The sequence below is a fragment of the Capsaspora owczarzaki genome (genome assembly GCF_000151315.2).
Source record: "Capsaspora owczarzaki ATCC 30864 unplaced genomic scaffold supercont2.3, whole genome shotgun sequence".
Lineage (NCBI taxonomy): Eukaryota > Filasterea > Ministeriida > Capsasporidae > Capsaspora > Capsaspora owczarzaki.
The window spans coordinates 1584940-1597254 of record NW_011887294.1 but is presented as its reverse complement, the minus strand read 5'-3'; the positions used below and the strand labels follow the sequence as shown (position 1 = coordinate 1597254).

At 53.0% G+C, this 12315-nt stretch overlaps 4 protein-coding genes across 4 annotated transcripts; 2 read left to right on the top strand and 2 right to left on the bottom strand.

Moving 5' to 3' along the window:
- Window positions 1–99: 99 nt before the first annotated feature.
- On the top strand, window positions 100–2859 carry CAOG_08609 (hypothetical protein; the record flags this gene model as incomplete). The annotated part of the gene is made up of 1 exon (XM_011271907.1): window positions 100–2859. The coding sequence occupies one exon, from the start codon at window positions 100–102 to the stop codon at window positions 2857–2859; it is 2760 nt and encodes a 919-aa protein (XP_011270209.1).
- A 485-nt stretch (window positions 2860–3344) lies between these two features.
- On the bottom strand, window positions 3345–6167 carry CAOG_08608 (hypothetical protein; the record flags this gene model as incomplete). Its single annotated transcript, XM_011271906.1, has 16 exons — window positions 3345–3365; window positions 3469–3934; window positions 4031–4102; window positions 4177–4260; window positions 4318–4401; window positions 4482–4565; window positions 4653–4736; window positions 4824–4901; window positions 4985–5062; window positions 5153–5236; window positions 5313–5396; window positions 5462–5545; window positions 5612–5695; window positions 5778–5861; window positions 5940–6023; window positions 6091–6167. The coding sequence occupies 16 exons, from the start codon at window positions 6165–6167 to the stop codon at window positions 3345–3347; spliced, it is 1632 nt and encodes a 543-aa protein (XP_011270208.1).
- Window positions 6168–8554: 2387 nt separating this feature from the next.
- On the bottom strand, window positions 8555–10267 carry CAOG_02491 (1-acyl-sn-glycerol-3-phosphate acyltransferase; the record flags this gene model as incomplete). The annotated part of the gene is made up of 2 exons (XM_004349191.1): window positions 8555–9925; window positions 10259–10267. 2 exons carry the CDS (start codon window positions 10265–10267, stop codon window positions 8555–8557), a joined length of 1380 nt encoding a protein of 459 aa, XP_004349241.1.
- A 109-nt stretch (window positions 10268–10376) lies between these two features.
- Window positions 10377–12222, top strand: CAOG_02490 (carbonate dehydratase). The gene is made up of 5 exons (XM_004349190.2): window positions 10377–10812; window positions 10947–11299; window positions 11502–11671; window positions 11754–11853; window positions 11967–12222. Exons 1-5 carry the CDS (start codon window positions 10488–10490, stop codon window positions 12174–12176), a joined length of 1158 nt encoding a protein of 385 aa, XP_004349240.1. The 5' UTR covers window positions 10377–10487; the 3' UTR covers window positions 12177–12222.
- The last annotated feature ends 93 nt before the right edge of the window (window positions 12223–12315 follow it).

The following is a 12315-nucleotide window of genomic DNA, read 5'->3' as shown; positions in this document are numbered from 1 at the left end:
CCGGTGTGCGTTATGACGACATTCAACTGTCTCATATCCTACGTTCTTTTTTCTTTGTTATTCTTAATAAAGCTTTAGACGGTTAAAAAAAAGACTGGCATGATTGTGGAGTCCGAGTCCGCGTTCTGCTCCCAGCCCATGTTCGTCAAGAAGGGTGATGGCTGGCGCGTCTGTATGGACTCCCGGCGTCTGAATGAGGCGACGATCAGAGATCGGTACCCGTCGCCTGATGCCTTGGCGCTGATTGACAAGCTGAAGGGCGCGAAAATTTTCAGCAAGTTTGATCTCACGAGCGCGTTCTGGCAAGTGAGATTGAGCGCCGACAGTGAGAAATACACGGCGTTCCCGTGCGACGGCAAGCTGTACCAGCACAGGGTCATGTGTTTCGGGTTGGTCAACGCGCCGGCGATGTTCCAGCGTCTGATTAATGAGGTCATGGGCCCGCTCTCCGCTTTCGCTGGAGGGTACTTTGACGACATTATTGTGTTCTCCAAGACGCCGGAGGAGCACGAGCTCCACGTGAAGCAGATGCTGGCTCGGCTGAGGGAGTTTGACCTGTACGTCTCCTTGAAGAAGTGCGTGTTTGGCACGTCGAGTGTTGACTTCTTGGGGCGGCGGGTCAGCGAAGCCGGAGTGGCGGTGGATCCTCGCAAGGTGCAGGCAGTCCTCAACTGGAAGCCGCCGACGGACGCGACTGGTGTGCGTGAGGTCAACGGCCTCGCGTCCTTCATGAGGCGTCATGTGCCGAACTATGCGGAGCTGGCGCGCCCGATGACGATGCTGACGCGGAAGAATGTCCCATTCGTCTGGTCGGCGGAGTGCGAGAAATCGTTCCGCGCGATCCAGCAGGCGCTCGTCCAGGCGCCAGTGCTGGCGTACCCCGACACGTCGCGGCCGTTTGAGATTTTCTCGGATGCGTCTGATCTCGCGTTGGGTGGTGTGCTGATGCAGAGGTCGGAGTCCGGCGACGGTCTGCATCCGGTCGCCTACTACTCGCGCGTGCTCACGAAGCCGGAAATCAACTACTCGGTCTACGACAAGGAGCTGCTGGCTATCCTAGAGTGTCTCCGCGAGTGGCGACATTACGTTTGCGGTTCTGGCAAGATCACCGTTTGGTCGGACCACAGGAATTTGCAGTGGTTTACGGAGACGCGGGAGCTGACGGCGCGCGAGGCTCGGTGGTGCGAGATGCTGGGCGAGTTCGATCTGGTCATCAAGCATCTGGAGGGCTCCAAGAACGGTGCGGCGGATGCAATGTCCCGTTCGGCGTCGGGAGCTGGGCCGAAGGAAAAGCTTAAAGGCCGGGTGTTGGACCCCGAGTTGTTGGTGGCTCCAGTCGCTGGCGAGGCCGATGACGAGCAGAGCGAAGATTTCGTTTTCTCGCCCGGAGCGACTCTGCCGAGCGCGCCTACGGTCATGACGCCTACTGCCATTCGCGAGGCTTTGCAGAAGGCGGTGGCCGAGGGGGAAGAAGAAGGAGTAGAGCTTCTATCCTCCAAACGATACCAACTCCACGACGGCCTCATCAAGCGCGACGACCGAGTGTTCGTCCCAGAACATTTACGTCCACAGATCCTGCGATACCGCCATGACGCAGCGACAGCAGGTCACTGCGGGAACCGAAAGACGCTCGAGTTAGTTCAACGCGACTTTGTCTGGCCTGGAATGAGAAAGTACGTGGAGCAGTACGTCCACACTTGCCCAGTTTGCCAGATGGTGAAGCATGCGAGGCACGCACCATACGGTCTCTTGACTCCGATTGAGGCTGCAGACAAACCTTTCGGCGACTGGTCCATCGACTTTGTGACCGGACTGCCAGATTCTCAAGGGTTTAACGCAGTCATGGTCTGCATCGATCGACTGACTCGAGTTGCACATTTCATTCCGACGACAAAGTCTGTCACGGCGGAGGAATCGGCTCAGTTGTTCCTGGAAAATGTCGTGAAGCTGCACGGCGTTCCGGTTCGTGTCTTGTCTGATCACGGACCACAGTTCATTGCAAAGTTCTGGAAGAAGCTATGGAAGGCGATGGACATCGACCTCTCCTACTCTAGCGCGTATCATCCACAAGGAAACGGTCTTGTGGAACGGGTGAATCAAGCGCTGGAGTCATACCTGCGAGCGTACGTCAGTGAAGCCGAGGACTGGTCAAGACCCCTCTGGTTGTGCGAGTTCACGTACAACAACACGGTGCACGCGGCGATCCAGTGCATTCCGTTCATGGCCATGTACGGGTTTCAGCCGGAAATGGATGAGATTAACTTCAAGTCGCCGAAGGCACCTCAAACGGCAGCTGATCGCGTGGAGGAACTCAAGGCACTGCGTTTCTCGTTGAGAGCGAATATTCACCGAGCAAACATGTCCGCAGCCAAGTTCTATGATCGACACCACAAGGCAGCACCTCCGATCACGGTGGGCAGCCTAGTCACAGTTCTGCGTCGCAGTCAGACTGCCGAACAACCGTATGCCAAGTTGGCGTACGTACGCGATGGTCCCTTCAAGGTCGTGAAGCAGATCAATGAGCGTGCCTTTGAGCTGGATCTAGGTGAAGCATCCAGCAAGTCCCGCACCTTCCATGTATCTGTCCTGGAATTGTTTGTCGCTGATGACGTTGAAGGTCGGATTCGGCGAGTCCTGCCTCCTGTCAAGGACTGGGACGGAACAGTTCGACATCGAGTCGAGGCGGTGATTGACTCGACTCGTCACAGCGAGATTATGTACTATCGCATCCGAAGGGTAGGCACCACTGCTCGTGAAGACACCTGGGAGCCGGCCAAAGACGTGTGGGCTCGCTTCCCCAGGGCCGTTCGTTTATTCCATCTGGCCGAACCTTCTCTGCCACAGCCTACGCGAGAGTAATTCGATATCCGTTTCACGAATGGATCGCCGTCGGTCCAGCCGAGCCCTGTTCAATCCACGACTAGTCGTACGCCCGATGCTCCAGCTGGCCAAGCTCCACCTCAAGCTAGTGCGACACCCGTTGCTACGCGTTCAGTGGCAACCCCATCTGCAGTTGCTGCGCGTTCCATGGCAACCCCGCCCACAGCTGCTGCAAGTCCCGCAGCAAGTCCACTTGTCAAATCGGCATCGGTGTTGCCGACGTCGCGTCCTGGGTCCACACCGGTGGGCGCTTCACACTCTTCTCCGCGGGGAGGACCGGGAGGGGGTAGAGTGTCAGGACCCGCAGGCTCTGCGGTCCCGACTGGGTCGTTCTTTGCCAAGAAGACTCGGCGTTGATGTCTTTGTATTGTTTGCATGCATTTGGAATTGCAGTTCAGTCTGCAAAGTGAAATAAAACACTTTACAACAACATTGCCTACCAAGGTCTTACACAGTCCAGGATCTTAACACAGACCCTGCGGGTCCTGACAGTATGACACAGGTACTCTACATACATCTAACAACGAGCGATTCAAACAGCACATCTCGGGCAGACTCGCTGGATTGAACCTGAACTTGCCAACCCACACGGATCTGCCTGATGATTGGAGTGCTCGCTGGCCAGAGCGTCGCGGATACGAGCGTAGAATCGACAAAAGTCGCTTTAACAGCACAGTTGTACTGAACAGCACCTTGCTCATCTCGAACAATCAAGTCAAAGACGTTGTCACCGATGCGGTGGTAAAGTTTTCCCGTGTCCCGAACCACTTGAATTGCTTTCACACGGGTCGAGTTTCCATTGATGCTTGGAGGCACTGTGACCTTGACAGGACGGTCATCGTACGGGTCTCGTTTGGTATGCTGTACGCCTTGCCAGTGTTGCGCTTCGTCCATAATGATGTCGGCAATCTCAGCTGGTAATGCTGGCAGAAATGTGGACTGATCTTTCAGCTCCGGTCCGCTGGTCAGCAAGCAAAACACGGTCTGAAGGTCGTCAGCGGTTGCTACGCGTGGAAGTAAGGAGAATGCACGAGGGTTAACCTGGTCGTAAATGCTGCGCAATATAAATGAGCAATCGGAAGGCACACTCTGTTGGCTGGAAGCAGCTCGAGCTTCAATGGCTTCGATTGGCATGGACATCTTAACTTACCTAAAACCCTTTTGGCCGTTGCATTGCTTAATTGCTTGAGAACCAATATTGCTAATGCAATTTCGCGTTAGACTGTTGAGCAATGCGAGTGAGTGAGCAGGATGTATGCTCACCCTGGCTCAAAGTCAAAGCGCATGACACCGTACAAAATATCCCCGAGCGTCGAGTTCACCTTGAACGCTTCGGCAATCGCCTGGGCTCCAGCATCGCCAATCAGATTGTCGTCCCAACTGTGCGTTCCATCCATCAGTTAGCTCAAGTGGAACTATGAGGGATAGCTGCCTTACAAGAGCACAATCAGCGTCGAGTTCACCTTGAGTGCCTCAGCAATCGCCTGCGCTCCCGCATTGCCAATCTCATTCTCACTCAGACTGTACATCCATCAGTAAGCATTGAAATGCCCCCTGCTGAATCATCCACTCACAAGCATCTGTAAAGTGAGATGCTTTACCCAAGATGTGTCAGCCTCGTGTTGACCGTGAGTGCTTCAGCGATTGCATGCGCTCCAGCATCACCAATCTGATTCTGGTTGAGGCTGTCCATTCTCTCCATTCGTGAGCACCCTGAATTCGTTTTGCTGGATCGCACATACGCAAGCATCGTTGAAAGTGTGATGACTTACTTGAGACGCGACAATGTCGAGTTCACTTGGAGTAACTCAGCGATCGCATTTGCTCCAGCCTCGCCAATATACCCCAAGTCCAGACTGTCCGTCCCTTCCATCGGTGAGCCTTCTAAATGCCCTCTGCTACAATCCCCACTCGCACGCGTTCGTCAAAGTGAGATGGATTACCTGAGATAAGTCAAGGTCTTGTTCACTTTGAGTGCCTCAGCAATGGCCTGCGCTTCTGCGTCGCCAATTTGACGCAGACTGTCGGTCCGTTCCATTCAATGAGCATTTTGAGTACCCTCTGCTACCCACTCACATGCATCAGTGACTATGATATGCCTCACCTGAGGTCAGTCAGCGTCGTGTTCATTTGGAGTACTTCAGTCATTCCCTGCGCTCCAGCGTTGCCAATCGTGCGCAAACTGTCAAATTGCTCCATCAATGAGCACTGTGAGTACCATTTGTTGAAAAGACTTCCACTGACAAGCGCCAGCAAAAGTGATGTGACTCACTCGAGCGTTCGCAAGGACGTGTTCACTTTGAGTGACTCGGCAATTGCGTTCGCTCCAGCGTCGCCAATCTGATTGTTGCCCAAACTGTCCATCTCCTCCACGCTAAATGTCATTGCTGACATCACCATTTACAAATATCAGTTAATGTGAGATGCCTTACACGAGCGATGTCAGCATCTTGTTCACTTTGAGCATCTCAGCCATCGCCGTCGCTCCAGCATCGCCAAGCTTATTATTGTACAAACTGTTCAGTCATTAGTAAGCACTATGAACACCTCTGCTGACTCACGTCAAAGTGAGATGACTTACCCGAGGTTAGTGACTGTTGTGTTGACTTTGAGCGCTTCAGCAATCGCCTGTGCTCCAGCATCGCCAATCTGATTCCCATGCAGACTGTACATCCCCTCCATCAATGAGCACTCTAAATGCACCCTGCTGAGGGAAAGTGACACCCCTTACTCGATCTTGATCAACGTCGTGTTCACTTTGAGTGTCTCAGCAATCGCTTGTGCCCCAGCATCACCAATCTGATTGTAGTTCAGACTGTCCGTCCATCAGTGAGCACTCGTAATGCCCTCTACTAGATCGCCCACTCACATGCACTTGTCAAAGTGAGACGACCTACTCGAGTTCAGTTATCGTCATATTGACTTTGAGTGTCTCAGCAATCGCCCGCGCTCCAGCATCACCAATTTGGTTGCTCCACAGACTGTCCATCCCCTCCCATAGTGAGCCACTCTGCCGAAGCCACCCATTCACACTCATCACTCGAAGCGAGATGACTTACGAGAGTCCCGTCACCTTCGAATTGCTTTTGAGTCCCTCAGCAATCGCCTGTGCGCCGGCATCGTCAATTTGATTGTATGGCAGTCTATCCTCCATTTCATCAGTACACATGTTGTCGCAATTTATTTCCAATATTTCCGGCCTTTTCGTACCCGAACCATTGACTGGCATTCTTGACTTTGTCGTACAACTCCCGCTGTTTCGCGCTCATGCTCTGGTACGACAGCATGGCTGACTTTCAATCCATCGGAACAACGCGGTTGTTTCAGTCAGTCTCATTGGTTGTGCTTTCACAAATCATCTCTCAAACGCAGAGTGCAGACCCCAGCCGGTGCCAAACGCACGAAAAGTGCGGCAGCGACGCAAACACAAAGAAGAAAAAAAGCGCCGCCACATCATCAAGAAGACTGAAAAACACAACAACACAACAATGGCATGGACGAGGATGACAAGTACGGACGCCGACTTGAAACATGAACGAGAGGGAAATCAAAAACAAAAAACAAAACAAAGCCCAAAACGAAGCTGCTCGAACCTTGGCGCACACACCGATACGAACTGCTCATTGTGGACAAGAAGCACGATCACTCCCGCTCGTGTCTCACCATCTTGTTCCACCTGCCCGATGGACACTCTGGACGTTGCGGTGCCACGCCCGCTTCGATCACACAACCATCCACACAGACCACGCTATTGCGCACTTCCGAAGCCTCGTCCTCAATCGCGCGAGGCAAGACACCTACACATGCCGCACAAACAAAGAACTCAAGACAAGCCCAGGCTTCCATAAGCTCTGGGGCAACGCACTCGCAATCGAGCCCGACTCGACTCTCCAAAAGATGATCCTCGTCCTCTGCGACGACCAAAATGTTGTTAGCACCCCAGACATCAAATCTGGGCTGCAGATGTTTGACTAGAGCTCCATACGCCAATGCCAGCGGCGCAGCTCAGCGAACTTTTGTTGTTACGACGGTGTGAGTACTGTTAAATACAAATACACATCGGTTTGAAAAAAAAAAAAAAGAACGCACAGAAGAACGCGGCCACTCAAAGTCTGCCTCCAAATGTCGCCAATTACCGGGTCTCGCCTAGCGGCTACATTACCCAAGAGCTGTAACCATCGACAAACGACGAGAGGAGCTTCGAGCTCAGGATGCAACGCATGATGCGCAGGCAGAACTGGCCAAACTGGACGACGATCGTATCGCCAAGGACACGGAGCTTCAGTCACTTGCAAAACCGAAGCGTAGACGGCTGCCGAGGCAACCACAACCCGTCTCTCCATCAATTGCAGCTGCTTCGAAGCCATCAACCGCGCGCAGAGCGCGGCGGGCTGCGGCGGAAGACGACAGCGCATCGGACTCGGACTCCCAGCAAGCGTCGAACATTGGACACGAGGCGGACGAGAGTGGTTATGACTCTGACGACAATGAGCGAGTGTCACAAGTCACACGCACTGACTCCCAGAGTGACGGAGAGGTCCAGAGACGCGAAATCGCGGATAACATCCGCCCTCGCCCTTTCCGCGCAGCCCGCCGGCTTGAAATTGACGCCTTGGGCGACATTAACAACCCTGTGAACAAAAGGGTACGCCTCGACACCGAAGCCCACGCTGTGGAGCCGCCGCCGATGACCGTCAACTTGACCCAGCTGCCAAGGCACCAGATGCTTGTTCTTGCCCTAATCCTTGTTAATTCAATACAATAGCATACTAGAAACACATTCAACATGAAAGAAGACGGCTGGAGTCATTTCCCTCGAAGTTGTCTCGGCCTGGGTTAGGCGCCCTTGGAAGCAAGCCGTCGCATCGAGCAACCTACAAAGCCAGCGGGCTCCTCCTGCTCAGGGTGTCATCAACTCAGTGTTTGCCATATGCTTCCGGTGAGAGAGCGGCGCGGAGGCCGTCCCTGGTCGGCCTGGATGCCTTGACCGGAGTTAGGCGACCCTTTTCGAGTTGTGACTTTCCGTAATGCTGCGCCAGCCAAATGGATATCGGCCCAGGAGGGTCTCCCCGCCCCAGCCGCTTTGGCAAGTTACTCACATAGGGTCACATACATGTATTTTATAGAGAGCGGTGGAATGACGCAAAGAGGACTGACATGAGATCAAAACCGGAGTTAGGCGACCCCCCTCTATTGCTGAGAGAAGAAGAAACAAAAAAAAAAAAGCACTGAAATGAAAAACAAAACCAGATTCGTTTCAAAGCGTCATTCTACTCTCTATCTCCTCCTCATCTTTGTGTTTGCTTGCAATTGTCCATTTTGATGGAATGCAAATGGGAAGGCGAAGCTTTGGTTTTTTTTTTTTTTTTTTTTTTTTTTTTTTTTTGGTGGTGGTTTTGTTTTGTTTTGTTTTGTTTTGCTTTGTTTGTTGTTTTTCCTTCACTCAACAAAGGAACAACACATCACCTACTGATACTTATCGTCCCTCATCCGACCCTCAGTAGCACGTCTCACAAATAGCCCAAACCAACGCACCAAAAAAAAAAAAAAAAAAAAAAATCACGAACAATCCAGCCACTGCATAATTAAAACTCACACCAATGTATTCATGTGGCAACTAACAGCGAAACAAAGAACAATTCTGAAAAAAAAATCTGCACCGACAGGTTGAGCATCACGCAAGGAACAACGAGACGAGAAAGAAGAAAACAGCGTAGAACAGACTCAGAGCGGCAAAGTTGCTCCACGTCGAGCCCAAAATCTGCGCACCCTGAACTGGGCGAAGGAGCGAGCCATGCAAAAAGCTGCGATGCACCTTGCGGGATAGGGAAGTGACAGTGTCGTCCTTTTCGATGGTGATGCGCGGCAAAAAGTGGACATCAACCACGCCAGGCTCGGTCCAGATCTGCCCGTGCGGCCACAGCTCGAACGCATTGGTCATGATGATGGGGGTGATTGGCAGGTTGACCTGTCGAGCGAGATGGAAGGGGCCCTTCTTGAATTCGGCAATGAGGCCAGACTTGGAGCGAGTGCCTTCGGGTGAGATGGCAATGGACCGTCCCCATCGATGAATCTTGCGAACGGCTTTCTCGAGCGAGAGCTTGGCCTTGGAAAGGTTGGATCGGTCAATGGCAATGTGCCCAATCAACCCAAGCGCCCAGCCGATAATTGGGACGTAAAAGAGCTGCTTCTTGGCAACGAATTTGAACGCGACTGGGCACGCGGCAGTGAGCGCAACGACGTCGGTTGAGGAAGAGTGGTTGAACATGGCGACGGTGGGGTTGTTGCAGTCCAAGTGGTCGTACCCATCCACACGCAGAACAACGCCGCACACACGCAGCAGGCCCTTTGCAAATGCTCGGTGCAGCAAGTCCATCGGCAGGTAGTTGTTCTTGATCCCGACCTTTCGGAGCAGAATGTGCAGCGGCCGTATCGGGACAAACAGGTAGAACAGTGGGACAAACGCAATAATGTAGACAACGCCGGCGAACATTCGCAGCGCCATCATTGGCGTTTTGCTCCGGTTTGGCTTGAGGGCGAGTCTGGCGCGCAGACGATTGAACTCTGCCATGGTCGGATCCTCGCTGCTGCTCAGACCAGTGGTGGTGGTGGTGGTGGTGGTGGTGCTGGTGGTGCTCGCTTTGGTGCTCTTGCGCTGCTTGGCAGCAGTCACAGCGCCAGAGTCAGCAGCCGGAAGCGTCTCCTCGTGACTGTCATCATCCGCAGCTGAAGCCGCGTCGCTCGCAAAAGTCGCTGCAGCCGCCGATGCCGATGCCGAAGCCGAAGCCGAAGCCGAAGTCAATGCCGATGATGCTGATGACGCTGATGACGCTGCCGAGACGGATGTGGACGACGAGGACGACGATGACAGCGTCGCATTAGCAGCAGCCGCCGATTTGCCGTCGGACAACTGAGCCGCTTGGGCATCGAGCAGCTCCTCGTAGTCCAGGCGCAGCAGCTCCAGCTCGGCATACAGCACACGACGCGCATGGTGGTCTTGGTTCTCAGGGGCCGCATCGCACCTGGGCGCCAGTGCCTTCAGTGCCTGCCGCGCGCGGTCGATTGCAGCAGTCAACGCGTCGCCAGAAAGACCAGCAATCAGTGCATTGCTGCTGCTGCTGCTGCTGCTGCTGCTGCTGCTGCTGCTGCTGATGCTGCTGCCGTCGTCGTCACCCTGCTGCTCATGCTGCTCTGGCAGTGCTTGCTTGCGCTTGTTTCGCCTCCCGTTGCCCAGCGTCGTCTTCGCTTCACTCATCGTGTGTTGAATTTGATCTGAGGTAACACCAAAAAAACAAAAAAAAAAAAAAAAATCCCAACAAAATATTGAATGACCTGTTTTTCCACTTCAATGGTGAGATATTGGCTTTGGATTTCAAACCAACGCCATCGCCACTTTGAACAATCCGCGATCAATGCTTTATTGCAATGCAAACCTCACCCTGTTGAAGGATTGTTTTATCAGTCGTTTTTTTTCTTTTTTTTTTTTTTCTTCCAATCTCGCTTGAGTCAGGTTTTCTGTTTGATTCCTCTTCCGTTTTTTTTTTTTTTTTTTTTTTTAATAGTTGCAACCGAAAGCGAGGTCCACGCACAAAAGTAGTCGAGCAGCCATGTTTCTGAATCGTCTTGCGAGAGGGTGCCTATTGCAACCCAACGGCGCCACTGTGTCGTCGTCGTCGTCGTCGGGGGCGGCGCAACGGATGATTGCCGCTGCTGTCACGGCTTATCGATCGTGCTCATCGCACGCACATGGCAGCAGCCCACATCACCCCAGCCACCACCACGCGCAGCCAGCAGCAGGCCATCAGCCTGACCATGCTGTCTCTGCCAGTGCCACGTCAAGCGTCGCTGCTGCTGCTGCTGTCAGTCCTGCTGCTAGCCAGGCCGCTCCTCAACGCGCATCGCTGCACTCCAGCGCCACCGCTGATTCTGCCTGTACGCCCCATTCACTATCGGTGACATTGTCCTGTCTGCGCACAATTCGTCTGGTTTTGTTGTTTTTGTTTTTCAAATCCATGTACAACTGACCCGTTCGATGCTTTTTTTTTTTTCTCATTTTGCACACAAAGGGGAAAGCCCCTTGCGCCAGGTCCTGATCCGCCCGCGTTTCCAAAGCCCGGTCGCACAATCTGAAACCAAGGCAGAGTCGCTCTTCCAAAAACCAGTTGATTTGTACACGCGTCTTCTGGACAACAACCGTCAATGGGCCGGTCAAGTCAGCTCCGTCGATCCCAACTACTTTCCCAATCTTGCTCGCGGCCAACAGCCGCCGTACATGTACATTGGCTGCTCCGATTCGCGTGTGCCACCGGATCAGTTGACGCAGACGATGCCCGGCGAGCTGTTCATTCACCGTAACGTTGCCAATCTCGTGGTCAACACTGACATGAATCTCATGGCCGTTCTCCAATATGCAGTCGAGGTCAGTCCCAGCATCACTCGCGGAACGACTGTCTGTCAATCCTTGAGTAATTTGTTTTGTTTTTCTCCAGCCGTTCCGTGACAGGAGAGTTTGCGTTGTTTGGATGTACTTGGTGGAGGAGAGAGAACCGCAGCTCACGTCGTCACTTGCCTCATGATGCTACTATCAGTGAACACTAACCTTCTGGCGCTTGCTACTACAGGTACTGAAAGTGCAGCACATCATTGTCATGGGACACACCGAGTGTGGTGGCGTCCGCGCTTCCATGACCAGCACTCCGCACGGCATCATCGACGAGTGGCTGCGAAACATCAAGGATGTCTATCGCCTGCATCGCCAAGAGCTTGAGGCAATCTCTGACATGTCTGCCCGGTATGTTGATCGTCCTGTGTTGTACTCGATAGGCAAAGCATTCTCACCATTTTGCCAAAATGAAACACTTTGAATGAGACAGCGTCAACCGCCTTGTTGAACTCAATGTCGTCGAGCAAGTGTACAACCTGTACAAGACCAGCGTTGTTCAAAAGTCCTGGGCCCAGGGACACCGTGTTCAGGTATTGATGAGCCGCGAGGTTTTGTGTTTGTTTGATTGTTTTTTTCTGGGTTTTTTGTTGTTTCCCCTCGTCTCTCGTAACTCAAACTCCATCTCACTCTGGTCATCGTGTAGGTGCATGGCTGGGTCTGCAATATCTCCACTGGTCTGATCCGCGATCTGCAAGTGGAACGCCGGCCGGAATGGGACGAGGTCGGTGCCATCTACCAGTATCGGTTTGATCAAGAAAGCACGCCAGCCGTTTCGACTGCGACGGCTGAAGAGAAGGCCAACCCCCTCCAGAGCATGCTTCGTTCAATGCGCGGCAACTCTGATTCCGAGTGAATCTGAGCAGAAGGTTGAATAAGAATAAATAATCTAGACAATGGAATTTTGGTTGAGTGGTTTTTTTTTTTTCTTGTCAGCACCTCGTTTTTGATTCCCACAAACCATTTTCATTGTTGATTTAGGCCCAGCACGCTGA